The sequence below is a fragment of the Drosophila albomicans genome, chromosome 3 (assembly GCF_009650485.2).
Source record: "Drosophila albomicans strain 15112-1751.03 chromosome 3, ASM965048v2, whole genome shotgun sequence".
Classification (NCBI taxonomy): domain Eukaryota; kingdom Metazoa; phylum Arthropoda; class Insecta; order Diptera; family Drosophilidae; genus Drosophila; species Drosophila albomicans.
The window spans coordinates 52,110,788-52,134,903 of record NC_047629.2 but is presented as its reverse complement, the minus strand read 5'-3'; the positions used below and the strand labels follow the sequence as shown (position 1 = coordinate 52,134,903).

Sequence of the window (24,116 nt, the reverse complement as noted above, 5' to 3'; positions counted from 1 at the left end):
GAATTGCTGCAACGGCGAATCGCTTAACTCTAAACAGTAACTGTAAACATACTCGTAAATATATACAAGTATATAGTAACTATTTATATTGCATAGAGAGTAGAGAGAGATATGGGAATTTAACTGCTACCCATTTGTGCCACTGCCAACGGCATGTGTCGCCTCCAAGCAGTGGCAACTGCCAACTTGCCACCGTCAGCGATGACAAGGCAATTGGAGAAGCAGAGGCGTTGCAACATCTAACATTGTACGACGCGCCTAACGGCACTTATCAATTTGTATGGTGAAACGTCATTTGTCATGGCCACGGAAGTGCAGTTGCCCCTTTATCTGGCAACTGCAGCAAAGGGCGCTTCATTAAGAGACTCGACAACTAAACAAACTGGCAACTGGCAACATGCCATCGTCATGTTAATAACCATAAGAAAAGCATACACACAACATTCTCACGAGAGGAACAAGAATGGGGAGCCAGCAAACAAATCTGAGCTGAGAATCCAAATCCGGTGTGTATCTTGTATCTTGTGGCAAGTTTTTTTTTGTGTCTGCGCCACAGACTGAAGCTGAAGCTGCTCTTGATGATGATCAACGATGGCTGCCAGGTAGACAAGAGAGGAAGAACCAGACGGAGACAGACAGGTAGTAAACTAAGGTAGGTAGATAGCTTACGTATCTCTGGCTCTGACTGTGGCTGCATCTGTGAATGTATCTGCATCTGTATTTGCAGGCGAGTTTGGTATTTTGTGGTCGCCGGTCGCACATTCTGTTGAATTATGCATGTCTACTGAACTGAACTAACTCTGAAGTAGACTGCCGGAGACTGCAATTTCCGAGTACTTAGAAACCCACGGCAGTGGCACGTCAACATGCCACAGAAGGCAACACAGCAACTGCAACTGCAACTGAACTTGAAGCGTCAACAGTCGACGTCTACGTCTTCGTCTCCGACAACAACCAAGACTGAAAACAACAACAAAATTACTACCCAAATGGAATGGAGCTCAGTTTTCTTGGGGTCAGCACTTGCAGCTGATTATTCTTTATGATTTATGCGTATGCCCTTACTTAGGGTATTATGATTTCTGAGTGAAGACTGAAGATACTTTTGTTGATGGATTGTGTAGAATACAATACGAATAGAATTGAATACCAAACAAATGATTTACTTTCAATATTAAGTAAGGTAAAGTTCAAGCTATGCTCACGAAAGTATTTTTAATTATCTCTCAATTGAAAATGTTTTATATTTGTTGCTTTGTCTGTCAATCTGGTATATTTTTCACTCTATGGTATATTTGGAATGTAAATATACCAATATACCAAAATAATCGTCTAAGTATTGTTGCAGTATATTAGTTCGATATATTTCAAAATAAATACCGTACTGACAATCTGATATATAATATTTTGCACTCTGTGGTATATTTTGAATGTGAATATCAATATACCAAAATAATCGTCTGGTATATTTAAGTATTTTTGCAGTATATTAGTTTGGTATATTTCAAAATAAATACCGTACTGACAATCTGATATATTTGGCACTCTGTGCATCCATATACTAAATATTGCATTTGGAATAAATTCAGTATTTTAGACAGTATATTCACTTGGTATATTTAAAATAAATACCGCACTGATAATTTGGTATATTTTGTATTCTAATGTAATCCCAAATAATATACCAAATATAAGTTTTAGTATATTTTTAGTATTTTTGTGTTATTTGATATATTTTAAAATATTACTGCACTGTTAAAGTTCAATACTGCACTACTTAAATTGAAAATATTTAATTGTTGTAGTAAAACAATTAAGTTATCTTCCCCAACAAATGTTTTTGCATTGCAATTGATTGGTTTTGTAGATTATAAAATGTAACCGTCACAAATTACAACATATAAATTAATAGTTTAATGATCTAGCGTCTAAACTTTAAACAATAGTGTGGCAGTTTATATAATTGAAATAATTTTCAGTTCAAACAAACTATTTTCTACTATTTTCTTCAATCTGAAGTTAAATCGAAGATCAGTATTAAATATTTGTAAGTTTCATTAAATAAAACTGTGACTATCTTCTCATTCAATATTCAAGAGTATCTACTTTTCGTCATACGAAAAGATCGCGTCTCTCTATTTGCCGTCTCTTTTACATTTGAGTGTTTTTTTTTTGGCCGTAATTGTTACGTTTATGGGCATCAAATTCCAGCGCTTTATTTCAAATGCAATTTGCATGTGACACACTTTTCCGTTTCGGATTTCCAGTTTAGTTTTTCTATTGTTTTTCCCAACTCAATGCACTGGCGATCCATTCGCTTGCCCTGTGGTCTGTGGCATATCAAGTGACGCAAGTGGCAAAAGGGTTTTGCGGTCAGGACGGAAATCAGCACCTACTTTGGGACAGACCCCCTTCCTCTTCCTCTTCCCCTTCCCCAGTTTCCCCTTCCCTAACTTGTGGTTGTGCTTACTCGATTAGGCTATTCGACTGCTCATCATTATCATTATAAGTTATTTTTTTGGTTAGCATTCTTTATGTTTCTTTTGGTATTTTTGTTACTCACTTTTTAGCAAACCAGTTGTCTGCCCGCAGTTTATTTACTTTTATTATTTAGTCTTTTATTTTACGTATTTTGGTATCTGCACAGAAATTCACACAAAAAGCATTGACACTTGTGCCTGCGGCGCGTCTTTAGCGCTGTATCTGTGGCATGAAAAAGGCAACAGTGCGTATCCGCGGTTTGTATTTAGCTGCTGATGCGAAAGAGTGAGTGAGAGAGCGAGAGAGCGGGGGGAACGCGAGGGGAGTTTGGTCTATTCGGTCACTGGCTTTTGTTGGATTTATGTTTATTATTTCTGGGCTTTGTGTCTATGAACCACAAACACAATGGCAATTAACTTGGCTACTCTCCGGGTTAGGCAACTCCCACGCAGCTTAAACACTTGCACAGCACACTATCGACACTAACAACAACCACTGCAATGGTATTTAACATTTACTTCGAGATTATAATATATTCTTGGATCTCAGTTGAACTGTTGAACAGGGAAATAATGGGTAACGGGTAAGCATTTGTTTTGTTGTCTTGTTGTTGTTGAAGTAACCCACGCAACCGACGCAACTCGTATCGATTCGAACCGAACGCTTTGAGATCTTGTTTAATACTGAAGTTGGAAGTTGGTAGCGCGAGCCTCAAGGCTGCTACAAAGTGGCAACGGAACGGCACAGTGGGGCAAAGAGTGAGGGAAATGCTGTCAATTTTGGAAGACTTTTATACTGCATAAATACTTTTTTTTTAATTGCTCGCATTTTGTGAAGCTTTTATACTATGAAAATAGTTGATTTTAATTGCTGTCAAGTTTGGAACTATTTATACTGAATAAATACTTGATTTTACATAAGTAATTAATTCATATTATTATGCATTCACTTGTAAAAGCAATTATCTTAATTAGTATTGGTGCAAAAATTGTTAAGCTTTATAAATAACATCAATAAAAAAATTAATAGCGTCTGAAAAAATTTAATATGTTAATAAACTGCTTGCCTATTACCAAAGTATTGCATTAAAAAGCAGAAAAGAATTACTTTGCGGAAGAATTAATGAATGAATGGACTCTCACTACATAAGTAGTTTCGAATAAATAGAATTTTGCATATAAGTCACTCAAAACTTATAATTAAAATCAATACTTTTGTGTGTCAATATAATTTACATACTTTCTTAAACCAAAAGTTTGCAATTCGAAAATAAATTCTTACTTTTAATAAGTCTTTGATTGAAAAATTAAATTTTATAAAGGAGGATGTTGTTTTCTGATTAACAAACCTATCATTTTATACCATCGCTTATTCGTTTATAAAAATTACTTTTAATAATTTTTGTCTGTATGAAGAAGTATACTTTTAATTTTAAATTTTTTCATAGCTCTAATTAAAAAAATTGTATTGACTAACAACATATTTACTTTTAATAAGTTTTGGCTACACCATTTCATTCATATATAGACAGTCTGGCATTCTTTGAACAAATTTGTATTAATGATATAATTGATTTCTTGCTTATAGGCTTTGCTTCACTGTGCGCATTCCGAGTGCCAACAATGTTTCGTTTCCAAATCGTTTCACTCAACTGCGTCGAAGAGCGTCAAGAATGTGTTGTAGAGGAGTTTGTGATGGTTGTTGTGATGGTTGTTCTAATGCTCGTTGTTATGGTTGTTGTTGTTGCTGCTGCTGAGTTCGAGCTTTGTGTGTGGCATTGCCGTTAGAAAAGAAAGCTTTCTACCATTAGCGAGAGAGACAGAGAGAGATAAGCACTGAGAATGGTCATTCGAATACGGGCTATTACGACCATAACATTGAGGTACAACAACGAAGAGATGAAGATCGCTGACAGCTGTTGCCAAATGTCCAATTGCCAATTGGCAACAACTTACTCAGCACATTTTTTCATCAACGATGCAGTGAATTGAGTGAGTCATGTTGTGGTAGTTCGGCACTAAATGGATTGAATGGATTATGGCCCAAGGTTGAGAGACATAAGACACACAAGTGTGTGGGCCGATTATCGAAGCATATAGTATGCTTATGAATTATGGTTTTTCAAACGATTAAAAGATTTAAGCTAAGCTCGCAGCTGTTTGCTTTGCCATTTGCAGCTGTAGTTGGCTCGATGGGTTTTCTTGGCCTCTGTGTGTGCTTACAATTTATGGGGACATTCACCAATACATAATGAAAGGCAATCCCCAGGCGCATGCGTATCCACGAACTCAAGCTCAAGCTGAAGCTAAAGCTGAAGCTGATGTTTCGCTCTCGAGGCCAGCGGCATTTTGCAGTTATGTGTTGGGACTGCTTTTCCAGCAACAACAACAACAAGTCGGAACAGGTTCACATGCGCCTGCCAGACAATTGATTTTTCCTTTGGCAAATGCAATAAAAATGCGACAAGCAAAGCCAAAGCCAAAGCCACAACAAAACTTTGGCTGGAACAAGAAACGGCTTTTCGTCGACGTTGTCGTGCTGTTGCCGGTTGTTGTTGTTGTTGTTGCTGTTGTTGCCATGACAAAAGAATGCGGCACTCGCCATCAAGTCTCAGTGCAGAGTCAAAATGTTATCTTAACTACGGCCACGATTTGGCCAGGCCAGACCTCGTCCCGAGACCAGCCAAATGCCAAGTGCCGTTGTCGTTGTGTCGTTGTATCGTTGCCATTGCCTCTTCTCCCAGCTCTCTCTCTTGCTCTCTGCCTGCCCCTGTGTTTGGCTTTCAAACAACAATTCGTGGTAGCAGGCGCTTAAACCTTGCAATTGAGAGCGGCAATTGGCAAAACGGGGAATGCGAATCCAAATCCGAATCCGAATGGGATTCACAGTGGGAATGGAATTGGTAAGAAATAAATGCGAATTTTTTGTTTTGCTTTGTTTTGTTTGGTTGCCAACATCAAATGGAGCGACCTTTTGGCCAAAACAACAGCCTAATGCAGCTTAAACCATGCTGCAAATTTCAACCTGTCTCAAATGCTGTCTGTCTAATTTTCGGCTAATTTCAATTTTCCATCCAGTTTTCAATCTGAGAGCAAAGGAAAATAAGCCCCAAAGAATTGCGCAAGTTAACACTAGAAATGCCAAGGTCTTAAAAGGAGTGGAGCAAGAGTTTTTAAATGGAAGTTTCTGAAGATGTAGAGCAAATGTACAGCGTGGGAGTTTTATAAATGCTTTAAAGTTATTAAAGCTTTAATACACTTTTGCAAAGTAATTGAATACTGAAAAAGCTCCGAAGTGAGCTTTGCCAATACTTAAAGTATGTGAAAGTGCTCTTCATTGTATTAAAAGCTTTGGAAAGCTAGCTCAAGGAGCTTTACATTAATTTTTATTGAAATTTGATTTTATTGCGCTTCTGAAAGCTATAACTTCTAAAAGTGAGCATTAAAGTTCTAATTCATTCTTGTAAATTATTATTGATTGAAATAAGGCTCCTATGGGCTATAAATCAATTAATAATTTGGTAGCATTCTGAATTTTAAAATTAAAGCTTTTCAATGAGTGCTTAAGAAGCTTTACATTTATTTTTAAAATATGCATAAGCTTTAATAATAGAGTTTACACTTCTGAATTTCTAAGCTAAACTCAATCTATCTATAGACTTCAGAATGTGGTAAATGATTATTATTAATCATTATTAATAACAAGTAAAGTACTTTGTAATGTCGTTCAGATTTATCTAATTTTAAGTGTTCTTTCACAAATAAATTGATGTTTATATTATTTCGATTATCCCACCTAAAGTTTTTTGTTGGGAACAAAAATAGAAAGCAATATGCACCAGAATTCTGTAAAAAGCACTTGAAAAACTTTTGAAAAGTTCTTGTTCTTCAGATCAGGGTGAATTCTGCAGGCTTTCTAGTGTTAAATTGAAGTCAAGTTGCCGGCCGGCCAAAGAGCAAAAGTAGGAAAGGGAAAGAAGAGAGAGAGAGAGAGAGAGATTAGGGCAGGGAGTGGAGCACGACCGATTGATTAGGCAGAAGTTGCATTACTTTCAAGTGGTGCTGGGAGTGGTGCAACAACTGGATGAACCATGAGGCATGAGGCACTGAGGCAAGTGTAATAGTTGGCTCAGTGCCAGACGAGTTAATAAAGTCAAATCGAATCAAAGGAAAGCAAACCAAAAGTAAAATGAAAGGAAAGGAAAGGCAAAGGCAAGAGACCGCAATGGATTATTTTCCTTTTTTTTTTGGGTGTTTTGGCAACGCGCCCGTTGGCCAATTCAATTAGTTTTGGGTAATGGAAATGGGCTTGGAGACCTCAAGGTGTGGCATGCAGCAGCATGTGGCATGTGGCATGCGGCATGTGAACTCACCTGATGCGCTCCCTGGGACTCGCTGTGGAGCGTTGCATGCGCACGCGAAGCAAACTGTTGAGCTCCTTCATCACATCGCTGCCCTTGCACTCCAGTTGCGACAACAACTCCGCCTCCGTCTCGGCCTGCTCGGGATCGATGTCGGTGCCCAGCTTATGGAGATCGGAGCCACTGCGACTGCGCATCGACATGGTGCGATCGATGGAATCAACGCTGCTGTTCATATCAAAGTCCATCATCAGATCGTCGGAGCAAATCGATTCACAGGGCGATAAAGTGTCCAGGGACTCGGCGCTCTCCAGCACTGCTCGACGAACTGCAGCCGGAGTGCGCAGACTCAACTCGATGGCCTGCTGCAGGGCTGTGCGTGCCTTGGACTGACTCTTGAGCGAACGCAACGATCCCGTTTGGGTGTGCGTGTGTGTCTCCATCAAGGTGGGCGTGTCGGTGGCCAGCTCTTGTGCCTCGCTGTTGCACAGCAATGCGGGCTGATCGGCGATCTCGTCATCGATCAGATTGCCACAGTCCGAGCCCAGTGACAGCGAATGGGAGGCGTGTGTGGGCGTGCCCGGGGAGTGGGGACTGCGACTGCCGGGATCGAGTTCAAGCTCCATCACTGGAGATATATCATCGATGTCCACATCAAAGTCCTTCTGCTGCAGCTCCGCATTGTGCTTGTGCTTCTTCAGCTTGCCCCCCGCCTCCTCAGACGCCTCCTCGGTGCTGCTCACCAAACTGTCTGTGGGCGAAGTCTCATCATCCAACAACAAACAACTGCTGCTTGCCAGCGCCAGTTCAGCGAACTTTGATTCATTGAGCGCATTATTGAAGCTGCGTGGTCGCTCGATGGGCAGACGCACTGTGGTTGCCTCGCGATTGTCCACAATGTGCATGTTGAGCAAGTGATCCTGTGCGGGGCCAGCATTGGAGCAGCTGGGCTTGGGTGCTGGTTCAGTTAAAGAAGCTGTGGGGAGTGAAGAGATTTGCAATGTGAGAGATTGCTTTTTGTTACGAAGTTTCAACAACCTTATTCTAGTTAAGGTTGTTGTAATGATGGTTGCAGAGATGTTTACTAAGCAACATATGTTGAAGTAATCAAAAGGATGGGGTAAGAGTAAAATATGTAATGTTGAAATGTTTCAAATAAATCCTTTCTCTTTCTTTTTCTCTCACCTCGGATTCTAAGTTTACATCAAAGTAATCTGAGAATTCAAGAGTCTACGGTTGAATTGTTTTTGATAAATCTTTTCTTTTCTTTTCTTTTCTTTCTTTTTCTCTAAGTCCAGAATCTTAAAACACTCCAGGTTCTTCACAAATGGGATATTTATTCAAGTTAGTTGTTGCAACGATGGTTGCAGACGTGTTTACTAAGCAAAATATGTTGAAGTAATCAAAATGACCCATGGGTTAAGGATGAATTATGTCCCTTTCCTTTTCTTTCCTTTCTTTTCTTTTTTTTTCTTTTCTCTCAACTCAGATTCTAAAATCATTCAGAAATTGCGCTGAATCAGGCTCTTCATCACTTAAATGTTAAGATCTGTTTTTATAATTTATTAGAAGTTTTGTGCATACGAGGAGATTACACAGATAAGATTTCAAGAAAACATTTATCAGTATAGATTGCAAGACTCTTATAAGAAGGAGTTATTCCTCCATCGACGCATCTAAAAATATGCTTGATTTCTTTTATTCAAGAGGAGATCGTTTTGACAAGAGTCTAATGATCTATCTTAATTAGATTGAATGTGGTCGGTGGTAAATTGGGATACGTTAGAGAAAATGTATAAGAAATATGCCAAGATTGCATACTTTTTGCCAAGATTATATCCCACAGTTTGGCTTTCCACATTCCTTTTAACTTTTAACTAATGAGTCTGCAGAAGGCAAATAAACTGGATTAATTTTCATTTGTTAGAAGCTGCCTAGTAAATACCGATTAGTTAATAAGATCAGGCTTAATACTGGATGTAATTTTGGAGGTTAAATAAGGAAATTTCTCAGCAATTCAGTGAAGATTTCCGTGATTCTAAATTCTTCCCAAAAGTTAAGCTCTGACTTACAAATAGTGCTGAACTGCATGTCGGTGTTGATCAAACTGATGTCATCCAGAGCCAGCGACATGTCCTCGTCCTTCTCATTGGCTTTGTCGGGTGCCTGAGTGTCGCTGTTGCTATTATTGTTGGTGCTGGAGATGCTCATGCTGCTGCAATCCCTGGCAGCCAGAGATTCGCCCGCCTGGCAGCGCCACGACATCGACGACGACTGACTGTGACTCAGCTGTTTGGCACTCTTCTCGGAGGTGGACGAGTCCAGATACAATTTCTCCTCATCCACGCTCTCGCTGTCATCGGAGCCAGTTGCCTTGGGCTTAGGAGGAGTCTCTGGGGTCTGCAAGATCACCTGAGCTGAAGCCTGAGGCTGTCCGGAAGCTGATGTTGTCTGACGTCGCTCGTAGCTCTCGCGACTCAGGACCGTATTGGAGCGTACCAAGCCAATGAGAGGCAAAGGGGTCGTCTGATTGTTGTCCGTGGGTAACTTGGGTAAAGCCAAGGGCTCCACATAAGAGTTGGATTCACTGGAGGGCGGATCATCCATGTCGCGCACCTCGAACGTGTGTCGTCCACTCATGACCATCTGCAGATTCCGTGGACGACTTCGACTACGCTTGGAGCTGCTGCCACTGCAACCCGATCCCGAGCTGCTGGCGGAGTCGACGGCCATATCCATGCTGGCAATGCCTGAGTCCGCGCTAATCTCGCGACTGCCGGAGAATCCTCTTCGCGTTGTGCTGTTCGTCAGCTGCTTGACGCTCTTCTGATCCAGTTGCCTGCCCGCTGTGGGTTGAACATGGATCGAGGTCAAGGGATGCGGACGTGAGGAGACATCTTTGGCTCTGGCTCCGGTGTGTGGCGATTGCACGCTGCTGCTGCTGGGCGTAGTGGGCGTGGTGGCGGTCAGACTGATGGCCACCGGATACTCGGGACGTGGCAAACTCACCGTTTGCAGCGTGAACTTGGCAAAGCTTGGGGGCGCAGCTCGCGGTGTGGGACGAACGCTGAGGGAGGAAGAACTTCATTTAGTTGATACAAAATTGAATTAAAGTGCTTGCAAACTCACATGACATTCGCATGCATGTTGGCCAGATTGTTGTAGTTGTAGCGCCGTGACGTGGCAGCCGCATTTGTTGAACCTGTGGCTGTGGCACTTGCCTCATCCGCAAACTCGCCAAAGAACTGACGTCGCTGATACTCAATCGTTGTGTTCTGGTTCAGATTGAACGTCAGCGTCTTGGGCTGTGCTATTTTGGGCTCTCCATCCCCGCTGCGACCCGCGTGTGCGCTCTTCGAACGTCGCTTCACTAGAGAGAGAGGGAAATTCATAGAGATAGGAAAGGGAATGTTGAAGGAGCTGTCGATTCACTTACGATTGCTCACCAGCACATTGCCAGTGCCAGCCACATTGCTGTTGCTATTCCCGTTGTTGTTTGTGTTGTTGCTGCCAGTGTTGTTGTTGTTGTTGGTGGCGTTGTTATTCTGGGCATTGGCTGCCGTCTCCACCACATCTTCGCTGCCGCTGAAGTTGCTCGCTAAGCCAGCTGAGGCGGGGCGTGGCACGGCGCCACGATATCCGAAACGTTTGCCAGCCGCCGCACCTGTGCGATTCGTTGCTGTCTTCTGGGCCCCGGCGACGCCCACTTTCTCGAACTGCACGGGCGGAGCGGGAGCGGTAGCTGGAATGAAGGAGCAGAGCCAGGGGAAGAAGTGGCATTAGTATTAAAAGTATTGGCGGTGAAAGAAGTAGAAGGCAGCACTGTTCACTTTGTCGGTTAGATAGCACGCCAAATTGTCGCCAATTAAAATGCCATAATAAAAACTAACGAGAATGCTACTTAAATTGAGTGTACTCGACTAAAAGATACCGGCTATAGAGGTATAAAGATCATTGAAATTTTAATAATCTATATTTATAATTTTATATTATATTTTATTTGCTTTCCTAGAAATAAACAAACAAGAAAGCTGAGATACCCGCTAATTATTTCGAATAAAAGCAAAACAGTGCGATATTTAAAATATATCGAAATTATATAACGCAAAAATACTGAAAATATACGAAATACTATAATTTGTATAGTGATATGGTTCTACATTCAAAATATACCATACAGTGATTGTCAGTAACAGTAAGTATGTGCATACAAAAGTAATTCTTAAATAACTTCTAAATATTTTATCTGATCGCAACCAATTTTTCACTTCCAAGCACAAAGTCTTATTATTATTATAATTTAATTGAGATGTTCACTCCGATACTCTTACCAAACTCAACCGCTAAAATTGATTCTTGAATATGTTACTAGCTTACACTCTCTGGTTGTATATATACAAATTAATTGAGGTTTCAATTTAATAATTTTCAATTTCAATAATTTAGGTTTCAAAATGAAAAAATTAAAGAAACTATTCATTGTTTCTTGAATAATAATTCAAGGTATACTCTTATTGTATACATGTGTGTAAAATTTAAATTTTAAATTTTTCATTCTATGTAGGTTCTTTAAAAATAAAAGCTAAAATTATATTTTTAGATTTTTATTCATAATGTTTTTCTTATTTTAAGTATAGATATCATTGCGCCCATATGAATGACACTTACTAACTTTGAAAATAAGCCAAGCGTGCTTCTAATTTTAAGGAATATTTTCACCAAATTTGGTAGCTCGATCATGCAAAATCTCTAAGATCTTAAAGTCTTTAAATACGCACTTTCTAAATGATTTTTAGAGACATGCTTTCTTCATTTTCTTATAAATTTTAAGACTAATTTATCTTTGATGTTGTATATTTTCATATCTGTTTATCATTTGTATCTTTTTAAACTCAGGCTTTAAGAAAGCTTGGTGTCATAAAGATGCACAGAGAGAAGAAATCTAGACGAAAAGTAGATTGAAAATCTTGATTTAAGATTTTTTCGATCTTAAACAAAACAATTTTGAAAGAAGATTTTTAGGTTGAAACAATTTTATACTTGACTTTTATCACGTTTTTTCTTTCTGTGTAAGCATGAAAAATATGGATCCAAGATATAATTGTAATACTTGTTAATTTGATGACAAGACAGATTATTCTACTTCTCACACATATATTTCACTTGCCATTAAGTACTAACTAACTAACAAGGACTCATTGCTCACCTGTCGGCATTGCATTGCCGTTGTCGTCCTTTGTGTCTGTGGCCACTGTGGACGCTGTGTTGTTGGTGTTGCTATTGCCGTGATGATGGTTGTTGGCTGCCTCGAGGAGTTTCTTGAACTTCTTGGGCGTACCGTTGAGCTTCTTGCGAAAGCCAAAGGACATGGCGGTGCCTTTGGTCTGTAGTTGCTGCTGTTGCTGTTGCTGCTGCTGTTGGTCGCTGGATTCCAGCTGCTGGCCTGGATTGTTGCCATTGCCATTGTTGCGACGCTTGGCGCCGTGCTTCTTGCTCTCCGCTTGGCCCTGCAAAAAGAAACGCACACACAGACAAAGATAAATAGACAGAAAGCAGGTTAGCCAAACGATTAAGTTGCAAGTGAAAAGTGCAGAAAAAACAGGTCACAAAACTGAGACGATAACAATGAAGGAAAGTGCGGGGGAGTGTGTGGGGGGGAGGAGGGTTGCGGGGGGTGCGCAATTGTGCATGCAAATCTATGCATTTGACATGAGTCACGCCACAGCAGCAGCAGCTCTAACTACAACAATAACAAAAGTAACTCGCAGATACATTTGTATCTTTTTGCATGTAATTTAGATGCTAATGCTAATACCATAATGACTGCCTCGACTTCCGCGTCAACTGCTGCGTCTTCGTCTTCGTCCTCGACTGTTGCAACTTCTTGTTGCTGTTCTGCTTGAGTTTCTCGTTGCTGCTTCAGTTGCTCGTCTATCGCATCGATCTCGGCGTTTTCTTTGTGCTGTATCTCAGAGTGTTCGGCTTGCAGTGAGTTGTGCTCCTCGTGTGCGGCGCTTAATGTGACGACGACGAGGTTGTCGCATTCATCCATGTTGCACGTTGGCTGCTGCGGCACTCGCTGTTGCGGCGAGCCTTCGTCTTATTATTGTTGCTGTTGTTGTTCGTCGACGTTTCACTTGAAATTGCCACGTTTGCAATCGCCTCCAATTGCGTTTCACTTGCCACAACTATTTTCATTCCACGGCCGCCGCAGCAAATTACGCCATTTATAATTGCACTTGAGGCAGGTACACACACACACACACAGACTCACACACGTACAGAGTGTAGATATAGATACACCTACGCAAAGAGGCTCTTTCACTTTTGAAGGTCCTTGAAAAGTTTTTCCATGCTGCAAATTGCTTTTAATGCGTTGCAATTAGCTTCACATTCAGTACACAACTTTTAACTCCTTAAAGTATGCAACGATTTATTTTTCACTTGCTTTATGCAATTGTCTTGCAAATATATCTGTAATAGTTTTTCTTGATGAATTTTTCTTGATTTTTCACTTGCGAAACGACAGCGCACGGAAAATTGAATGGGAAAATGTTCTCGCTGAGCACTTCTCGAATTTTGTTGGTCGAGCGCTCAGCCCTGCTCAGCAGACCGGACCGTGGCTGCCCTTTCTGCTTCTTTCTGCTCATGCGCACAACCACAAAAACAAGTGTCTGTCGGTCGCACTTTGAGGGTGGTTCTGCAGTGGCGCCATCTGGCGTAGAGTTTGCTATACTTTGTTTTGCTTTTACTGTTCGGGGGTTGCATTGACAAGTGAGCACGATAAACTATCGATAAGTGTGAGCAAGTATTTAGTGAGGAGCACAGCTACGCATACTTAGTGTGTGACAGATTAGTAGATGCCCTACAATTGCGTGTTTTCAGCTCATTCACTTTTAAATGAGAGCTACGATTAAGTGATTTTTTTTTATTAAATGGTGTTAGTAAGGGAATGTTAGACAAGAAAACACCCTGTAATTGGTATTCGTTATCTCATATACCACTTGTTGACTTTTCGATTGCGTGTAAATAAAAGGCAATGATAAGTTATAAATCGATACTATCCTATCCTATCCTATCCTATCCTATCCTATCCTATCCTATCCTATCCTATCCTATCCTATCCTATGCTATCCTTCCTATCCTATCCTATCCTATCCTATCCTATCCTATCCTATCCTATCCTATCCTATCCTATCCTATCCTATCCTATCCTATGCTATCCTATCCTATACTATCCTCCCTATGCTATCCTATCATGATAATGATAAGTTATAAATCGATACTATCCTATCCTATCCTATCCTATCCTATCCTATCCTATCCTATCCTATCCTATCCTATCCTATCCTATCCTATCCTATCCTATCCTATCCTATCATATCCTATGCTATCCTTCCTATCCTATCCTATCCTATCCTATCCTATCCTATCCTATCCTATCCTATCCTATCCTATCCTATCCTATCCTATACTATCCTCCCTATGCTATCCTATCATGATAATGATAAGTTATAAATCGATACTATCCTATCCTATCCTATGCTATCCTATCCTATACTATCCTCCCTATGCTATCCTATCATATCCTATCCTATCCTATGCTATCCTATCCTATCCTATGCTATCCTATCCTTCCTATCCTATCCTATCCTATCCTATCCTATCCTATCCTATCCTATCCTATCCTATCCTATCCTATCCTATCCTATCCTATCCTATCCTATCCTATCCTATCCTATCCTATCCTATCCTATCCTATCCTATCCTATCCTATCCTATCCTATCCTATCCTATCCTATCCTATCCTATCCTATCCTATCCTATCCTATCCTATCCTATCCTATCCTATGCTATCCTATGCTATCCTATCCTATCCTATACTATCCTCCCTATCCTATCCTATCCTATCCTATCCTATCCTATACTATCCCATCCTATCCTATCCTATCCTATCCTATCCTATCCTATCCTATCCTATCCTATCCTATCCTATCCTATCCTATCCTATCCTATCCTATCCTATCCTATCCTATCCCATCCTATCCTTTCCTAGTCTATCCTTTCATTTTCTTTCCTTTCCTTTACTTTCCTTTCCTTTCCTATCCTACCCTATCCTATCCTTTCCTCTTCTATCCTATCCTATTCTATCCTACTCTATCCAATCTTATCCTACCCTATCGTACCCTATCCTATCCTTTTTTTTCTTTCGTTTCTCATCCTTTCTTCTTCTTTCCGGGTCTTTTCTTTTCTTTCCAGTCCAATCCTATCCTATCGTATACCCTGCACAATCTTGGCAATTGAATAATAATAAATTTTAAGGAATACTACAGTTTCTAATGTTGAGGCTAAATTTAAATACTATTTCAACTCTCCACTCCTGAAATTTGTAAGAGAATTTATAAAACGGAACATATAAAATTAGACGTATTATCGAATAAAATATAATTCCTTTCTAAACTTACGTTTTATGGACATTCGGGAAACACTCCTCTAAACTGTAAAATACCTAAGAATTGGTGATAATTTTCTGTATATTTAGATTCGCTTCAATTGACCCAATAAATCAATGCAGTTACTAAATATGTTGTAATAAGAAAAAGGTTGTGATTGCCAATAAAAATAACAATCCGTTATTTATACCCTTTAGTCGGTGATATGTTATAGAGTACCTCAATTCACACTAGTTTAAGTATGCCTAATAACAACAGGTTTCTCAATCCCTATAATTATAAGTACTAATTTTCAATTTGCTTAAATATAGCCAATTAGAACATTGTAGTTATTAAGTACAACAAGTGTTTGTAAAAGTCTGTCAACTGCGTTTTCTTACTCGCTGAGCAGGTGTGAAGTGATAATTAGGTGCCATTAGAGTTAATGAAGCAGCAGCTATTGAAGTGAGTAGAAGCTGATCAGCTTAATTAATTGTTGCATGCTTCAGTTAAGAGAGGGATTAGTAAATGCTTTAATTTCATAGCTTATTATGCGTGATTAAGCTTTAGCTTTGCAAAGTTGCGTATACGCAGTGTTAACAAAGAGCTTTGCCACTTACCCCATTCAGTTGTTGTTGTAGTTGAAGTGTCTCCTCTCGCTCGCTCTCACTCTCACTCTGTCGCTCGCTGTCGCTGTCGCTCTCACTCTGACGGTCGCTATCAATATCGCTCAGCTGCCAGGCAGCGTCTGTTGTGATCCCATTCCAGTCGTCATTGCTGCTATTATCCCTGAGCTCTGGGGTTATGTATTTCACTTGGCACTCGGCGAGTGTCTGCGCGAGTTCATGCAACAAAAATTCCTGGCAAGTGGCATAAGCCAAGGCTTCGCTACCGTCGTTGTTGTTGGTGTTGCAACCTGTCAGCGAGTTGCCAATAACATGCTCAGCATTCACATGGGCATCCAAATGATTATAGACAGACTGAATGTGCAGCACGGCATCTTCTTCCTCTTCTGACTTTGTCGCTGTTTCCTTCGTGGTCGCTGACTGCGCCTGGCTTATGTGGTAATAAAATGTCGGCTCATCTGCCGCAGTTGTACGAGTAGTCGTGGCTATATATTCATTACTCGCTGTCAACTGTTGCCATATTTTGTGGGCGTGGCGCAAATCTTGCTGCGACAAGGCAATTGTCAGCACAGATTGATGATGTGCAACCGGGGATTGCCTCGAGACACACTTGCCCATCGATCCGCCTCTTTTCCTGTTGCTGCATTCGACTTCCCTCCTTCACCTCTCTCTGCTGCTGCTTCCTTGTTGTTGATTGCAACACGCTTTGCGCCTCCGTTGACAGCTAATGTCTAATGTGGTGACTCGACTTCTCTCTCTCTCTCTCTCTCTATTCTTGGTTGCACCGCCTGTCGAAATTAGTCGCAAACGCATGAGTGAGTGGGTTATTCTATTATCGCATTATCGCATTTGCCACTTGACAAGCAAATGCCGACACCGACACATTGATATGCTGGGAACGTTTCTCTCATACTCTCGAGTTCTCTCTGCTCTGTGTATCTCTATATCTCTAGCTATATCGCATGCGGTTAACCACTTTAGGGGGTGGCATCGACTCATACACTGTGCACATTTGGGGGGGCAGTTGCTGTGCATGATTACTACATTCGAGAGAGATAACTTGTTATCTTAATAAACTGAGTTTAATTGATGAATGAGGTTAACTGCCTACGCTATCTACCTTGTTACTCTGGATTCCAATAGTTCAAACCTAGTTGCACTTGGACAGAAATTGCGGCAATTTATATATTTTGAAAATGTTTCCAAATCATACACTAATTAATATGCAAGAATCTTAAAATTTAATATGGATTTGGTAAGCCTGAGCAAATCTTACATTAATTAATGTGCCAGAGTCTTAAAGTTTGATGTTAACTTGGTAAGGCTGAGCTTCATTAAAACTTGCAATAAATATAAAATACTTATTGAAATCAAGGGTCTAAGAACTTAACTGTTTGCTGCTTGAGGTTTTCCCAGTTACAGCAAAATACTACGAGATGATTTAGATAGTTTCATCTTATAGAACTTTACGGTAACTAACAAAATCTCAAGCATCAAAGAGTTAAGACCCTGTGACACTTGATAAACTCTTTTTTCGGTGATACAATAAAAAACAAATTGCATAAACTGTAAGAAAGTTAGCTGCCCAATTACCTAACATCATATTGATTGTTTACTTCATTTTACAAAGTTTATTTCATTCATCGAAATTTATTTAAGTTTAGTGCTTTATGAACAGAACTGATTTATTTGATTGTTTTGGCGAAACGGAGTTGGGCACTTTTTCCGTTCAAACACATTTGAAAAGTCTTATCAGAAGTAAAATAATATAATTGTAAATAAAGCATACCACAATAATTACAAATAAAAAATGGAATTGCGATATAAGATATTCTAAGAATTCTTCTTATTACACGCTTGTAAGTTTTTCTGAATGACAAGTGAAAACAGCGCTCAATAAATAAATTCTGAAACCAAGACCGAAATCCAAAAGCAATGAGATGAGTATATTTCTCAAACATAGTTTAGGCATATGTATAGCGAAATTAAGTTTGTGTCCCAAAATCAAAGAATTGAGTAGGACGGTTAAGTTTATGCCAAAAGACAAAAGAAGGAAAAACGACTTTATCCTTATTGGGATACATTAATATCGAAAAACCAAGTTTCGCTTTATCCGCTGCATTTTTTTTTACCAAGAAACTTCTCTCTTCTGAGAGCTGATAATATCCAGTTTTAATCAAAGAAAGAACTTGGATTTCTCTTTCTCTTTTTATACCCGCTACCCATAGGGTAGAATTTAGTATTTTTGGTATTTTCTATAGAATTAGTATTTTAGGTATTTTCGGTATATTTTGAAAATAATACCGCAATGTTTTGCCTTTATCAAAAATGGGTAGCGGGTATCTCACAGTCGAGCACACTCGACTGTAACTTTCTTACTTGTTTTCTCTCTCTCTCTCTCCCTGTCTCTTTCTCTCACTCCCTCTCTCTCTCTCTCTTTTCCTCTTACACTAACTCTCCTCTTCCCTTCTTCTCACTATCGCTATTTCTCTTTCATACTATCTCTTAATATTTCTCTCTTTCTCTCTCTGTTTCACATTTTTCTTTTACTTTCTCTTCTTCTTCATTCTCTTCTTCTCCCTCTATCTTTATCTGTCTCTTTCTATCTCTCTCTGTCTCTCTTTTGTCCTTTGTTTCTCTCTTTATCTTTGTCTTTATCTTCATCTCTGTCTCTCTGTCTATTGTTCTTTCTTCCTCTCGATCTCTATGTACCTCTCTTTTTCTCTCTCTATGTCCCTCTCATTCTCTCTCTTTCTCTGTCTCTATGTCCCTCGCTTTCCCTCTCTCACTATCTCACTCTTCCTCTCTCTTTCTTCTTTCCTCACGTTCTCTATCTCTCTCGTTTGCCAAACTAAAAAAGAAGCTGCATATTGATTATGCTACAAATTGTTAACTTTTTACTCGCTACACTGCGAGAAAAGCTGCAGCTCAAAGTGAATCGCTAAGTGAAAGCAGAATTTGCAGCGAGTTTTAAGCCAACTCCAAAAATTATATAGATTTGTTTAATATTAATGAAATGAGTAATCAGTTGGCAGCACAAACTGAATTTGTAGCCACATTTTTGTTTGCAGCACGTAAAAAGCGAGTGTTGCCCCCTGAGTTGCCACGCCCCCTCCCCTGCCAACTATGCGACGCCCTTTGTCGATGCATTATGCGAAGGCAACACGTTTTTTATTAAATTTTATTAGAGTGGCGCATGCACACGGACAGCAGAGGCGCCCCCAAAGCACACCACAACAGCAGAGGGGGGAGCGGGAGAGGGAGAGGGAAATGAGAGGCAGATAGCGAGCTGCCTTTGGGGAGAAGGATAGAGGGAAGAGGGGAGGCGCATCCTGATCCTAGCTGCTGGCTGCTGGCTGCTGGCTTTATGGTGCATTTGGCGTATAACAAAATTTACACCCACTCAGAGAGGGGAGTGTAGAAAAGAGGAGAGAGGGAGGAGAGGGGTTAGTTGAAGTGGAGTTCGAGGGCAAGCACTTGGTATTTGTGTGTGTGTGTGAGAGTGTGTGTGTGTGGCACTGTTTATGCCTGCTTATGTCGTTTGGCTTACTCACATTTGCCACGCGGCTTTGTGCTGCATAAATTTGCAGTTGCAGCATGCCACCCATACACTGCCCTGCAGCTGCCCCCAACTATGTGTGTGTGTGTGTGGAACGTGTGGCCCTTTGTGTTAAGTGCCGCGTTCTCTCTGCTCTCTGCGCGTATTCAACATAATGAGGCAATTCAGTAGTTGCTTTTTGTTTTCCACTCGCTGAATTAAAGGTGGCACACACAGCTTTAAGCTTGCAACAAAATGTTGCTGCCACTTCTGCTTGCTGCTTGCTGCATATGTAAATCGAACATGGCTATCGAGTAATTATGCGCATAAATAAAGCGGGCGGCAAGGGGGGCAAAAGCTTGTCTCTCGATCCTCGAGCTCAGCTTGGGCTTAATCGACAGACAGACAGAGAGACACATGTAGTACGTGGCAAGGATATGTGGCACGTTGGCTCATGCATAAGCATAACAATAACGATTACTGCAATTGCCTGCGCCACCCTATCCCCCTCTTCACTCCTCTCAGCCGGCATGCCAAATCGATGTGGCATGCAACAGCTGCTGGCTAACAACTTGCCTCTTGCCTCTTTCCTCGACTCAGTGTGCATTTCAATTTGTGGCCTAAATGAATCCTCATACTGCGGGCCAACTGCAATAAATGCCAAATGCCGAATGCCAAAAATGCGAAAAGAAGCAACTTGGCCAATGCCACAAACAACAAACAACAACAACGAGGGGAAAAAATGAAAACTTTGCCCTGTTCTGATGATTAAAACGTTGGCCAACAAACGCGGCCAAAAAGCTTGCGTCCTGACATCGCTAATACAAGGCGTCAACACGAAAGTTCGCAGACAGGAACCAGCGCCAAGTTGTTGCCACATGCAAATTGGCTGAGAAACAGAGCAGAAAGTAGTAGAAGTGAAACGTAATATGTAAAAGAGAGTGTGCTCGACTGCCGAATACTTTCTAACGGATTTTAAAGATTATAAACACATTAGATTTGAGCAGCTGAACCAATTCTAATATGAATATTACTATTTCAATGAAGTGAACTCGATTTTCTTTTACTTACTAAAAATAATACGTGTAAAAAAGAGTGTGCTTGACCGTCGAATACTTTCTAACCGACGTTAGACATTATAAACATTACGAGTGACTACTCAGAGAAAAAATCTAAATTGAAAGGCAGATTGCAGATTTTGAGCTAAAAAAAATCTTAAATCAAGATTTAATGTGAAGTTTGCATTTTAAGAATTATTTGAACTCAACTAACTTATGAAAAATTCAAATTTCTATACTATTTATTAATTTGAATTTTTATATAAAAATCAATGTCATTTTAATTTAGTTATTACAATATAATGGAATAGATTTTCCTCTCACTTTTCATATTACATACAAAATCAAACTAAATTGCCAAAAGCAATGGAGAAACTTTCCCATAACCAATGAAATGAGTATATTTTTTTACTTCACTGTACAGATAAACTAAAGGCAAACAAACTGACAGACTATATAATAAGTATTTTTCGGTAACATTAAAAAAATCCCTCAACGGGATATACGTATAGCGAAAAGTTTTATATGATGTTTGATATCAATAATTTTCGCATTTTCATGAAAAATATTCACTTAAATAAAATTCTAAAACCGTATGTTATTTTTAACATATAAAATTGTTTATTACGAAAAATATGTGGAATCAATTTCAACAAGTAAGAAATCTACTTCGAGTGTTGTTGGCTCTGAAAGTGTTGATTTTGAGCAAAAGAGTGAGGTATTATTTTTCAAATATACTAAATTAATCTACTGCAAAAATACAAAAATATACTAAGATCTATATTTGGTATATTGACATAGTACTACTTTTAAAATATACTAGAGAGTGCAAAATATTCCACATTGTCAGCCAAAGTTACTAACTTTCCATACAAAAGTATTTCTTATATGAATAACTTCTTTAATTTTTACAATCGGTAGCGGGTATAAAAATATATGTTACTACTATTATTAACACACTTTTTATTGATTGCCAAATAAAGTATTGAAGCTACCTAAAAATCTGTGTTCAAAAATTTTAATAGTTATAATAAAAACTTAAGCTGTGAAATCTCAAAATTTGCATTTAAAATCGTTATATTTTAGTTATTATTATTATTTTAGCTTTCAAGTAACTCTCACCATGTATTTTCATGGTTGTTCAGGGAATAATTTTAAAGAAAAATATTTAATTTATAGTAAGTTAAACTAAGAAGTTTGAATCCCGAAAGTTTGAATCAAAATTCTTTGAGATTAAGGTGTTGACATGGGCAGACAGAAGGAAAGCAAGATTAAACTAATAAATCTCTAATTAATTATGTTTTGTTAAAGGGTATAAAAAAATTAGAAGAGAAAGAGAGAGCGAGAGAGAGAGAGAGTTAGAGAGTAGGAGTAAGAGTAAATAGTAGAAAAAGAGACAGCAATAGTAGAAACTAAATTAAATAATAGAAGCTGCCACAGGAGCAGCTGAAAACCTAAAAGGATAGCAGCAGAGGAAAACAGGAGTTGAAGCAGAAGCAGAAGCTGCAGCAGCAGTTGATGAGTAAGCCGCAAATAGCAAACTGCAAACTGCAAACAGTTAATGCGAGCACTCATTGCAGCATAAATGCGCTTAAAGCTGCCCAACAATACAAAAATACTAAATACACAAGAGCAAAAAAAGAAAAAAAAGAGGAAAAATGGGAAAAACAACAACAACAACAAGAGCAATGCAAGCGGAGCCACTGGGCCAAAAAGTGTTGGCCAAAAGCCGAAAGCCGAAAAACGTTGCGTGGTTAAAAGCAATTGCATTTTGGTAATTGAACAAGTCAACGCTTAATTATTGTACAACACTGCAAAGAGGCAACCATAACTGTCTGTTTGAGTAGCATGCGGGGAGTGTGAAGAGAGAGGGGTAAGGGGAGGGGAGGGGGGACTGCTGCCAGTCGAACGAATTCTCTTTTATTCATGAGCGGGAAAAACATTTCCATGGCGCTGCAGAAAATGTGCAAAAATGAGCAATTGCTTTTGTAAACGTTTGTTGTTCTTTTCGTTCTGTTTGCATTGTTATTGCTGTTGCCAATGCTGTGGTTGTTGCTGCCACTGTTGTTGTTGCTGTTGTTGTTGTTGTTGCGCATGTTGTGGTCTTTGCTGGCTGCCATTATACCCAATGCGGCGCTCGTAAAACGGGGGGTTTCACCTCCAGCCGGCGGCAGGTGATAAATAAAATAAATTGACAACCAAATGAGACGAAGAAGCCAACAAACACACACACACAAACACACACACACACACACAGGGGAAAGAGCAGTAATTAAAGTGACCATGGAGCACAATTTCGGAGAATAAATGTCATTTAAATTGAATGTAAATCTCTTGAACGCTGATTACTCCAGCTGCTTAAAGTGCCAACGCCAAAGAAAACGACATCATTAAACCGAATAATGCTCTATTTGAATGAATTAAAATCCATTATGAACCATTTCAAACATTGCAGATAGTCATAAGTATAAAATACTTAAACTTAAACTGCATTTGCAAGCGGTGTTTAAACAAAAAGAAATAATAATTAAACTGAGGAAAAAAAGATAAACATTTTTTATGCTAGGCAAAGTATGTTAAAAGAAATGAAAAGTAAGTTAATATATTACAAAATCTGTAAGACTAAAGACACAGAAATTTCAATTGATGAGAAGTCATTAAAAATAAAAATTGAAAAACTCCAGAATGCATAAACCAAAATGCAAATATTTATTCAAAATTTAGTTTTTACGCTACAAAAATAAACTATTATAAAGAAATGTGAATTAGTTGCATAAAGCATAGAAATGTTAATCTTATGCAAAGTCAATTAAAAGAATTTGTTGAGAAAATTAAACAGAATACATAAAACACAGTTTTCATAAAAAGAATGAAATTTCAATTGAAGGGAAGTAATTTAAAATTCAAATAACGATTACAACAAAAACAAAAAAACAATGCAATCTTATTGATACTCAGAAAAAGTAAATGAAATGGTATGAAATGAAATCAAAAGCATTGAAAAGCATAAGGCATAACCATAATAAAAAAAAACTTTGAGTTCTAATTGAAGGGAAGTAATTTCAATTTAGTCTTCATGTAAAATAAAGATTCTGAAAAAAAAGTCAAACATTTATGAAGGTCAATCTTACAGGCAAAGCAAATTGTAATTATGAAAGAGTAGTATTGAAATATAAATAATAATTATGAAAAATTCAGCTAAGTTAAGATTATTTTATGAAGGTGACGAAGGCTGTGTAACCTTCATGGTTACAATTTAATGAACTTAGTGAACGGAACTTTCATTAAATTTTTAAAGACATCTTAGTTACTATATTTCATAAAAAAAACTATGTAAGTTAATGTTAAAAACTTACACAAAAATTAAAAGTTAAGCATGTAAGACATTTTTAAATAAGAGTTGTACAAAATATTAAGCAATTCTGATAACTGTTTAACAAGGTTGTTGGATAAAATAAACAAATAACGACTTTGTGTGGAATATCATAAAATGATGATCATAAAAATTTAGTTTTTAATAAAGCTCACTGAGGAAAAGAAGTAAAAGTAAATACACAGATTTTGGATAGCAAAGAAACGCAGCAGATTAAGTCGATGAATTAACTAATATCCCAAAGAGTC

At 38.9% G+C, this 24,116-nt stretch overlaps 1 protein-coding gene across 6 annotated transcripts in view; it reads right to left on the bottom strand.

Moving 5' to 3' along the window:
- The window catches only part of LOC117571873 (serine-rich adhesin for platelets), a 41,989-nt gene that overhangs the window by 10,054 nt on the left and 7,819 nt on the right, over positions 1–24,116 (bottom strand). For 3 of the 6 annotated variants that reach the window (XM_052005255.1, XM_052005257.1, XM_052005256.1), the window contains exons 2-7: positions 15,894–16,687; positions 12,048–12,348; positions 10,278–10,583; positions 9,971–10,211; positions 8,914–9,908; positions 6,854–7,817 (exon numbers count right to left, since the gene is read on the bottom strand). In XM_052005255.1, coding sequence (XP_051861215.1) covers positions 6,854–7,817; positions 8,914–9,908; positions 9,971–10,211; positions 10,278–10,583; positions 12,048–12,348; positions 15,894–16,517 — 3,431 coding nt within the window. In that variant the 5' untranslated portion in view covers positions 16,518–16,687. Of the gene's footprint in view, positions 1–6,853; positions 7,818–8,913; positions 9,909–9,970; positions 10,212–10,277; positions 10,584–12,047; positions 12,349–12,656; positions 13,445–15,893; positions 16,688–24,116 lie in introns of those variants that run through there. The other 3 variants (XR_007954989.1, XM_052005259.1, XM_052005258.1) reach the window with 3 other exon arrangements.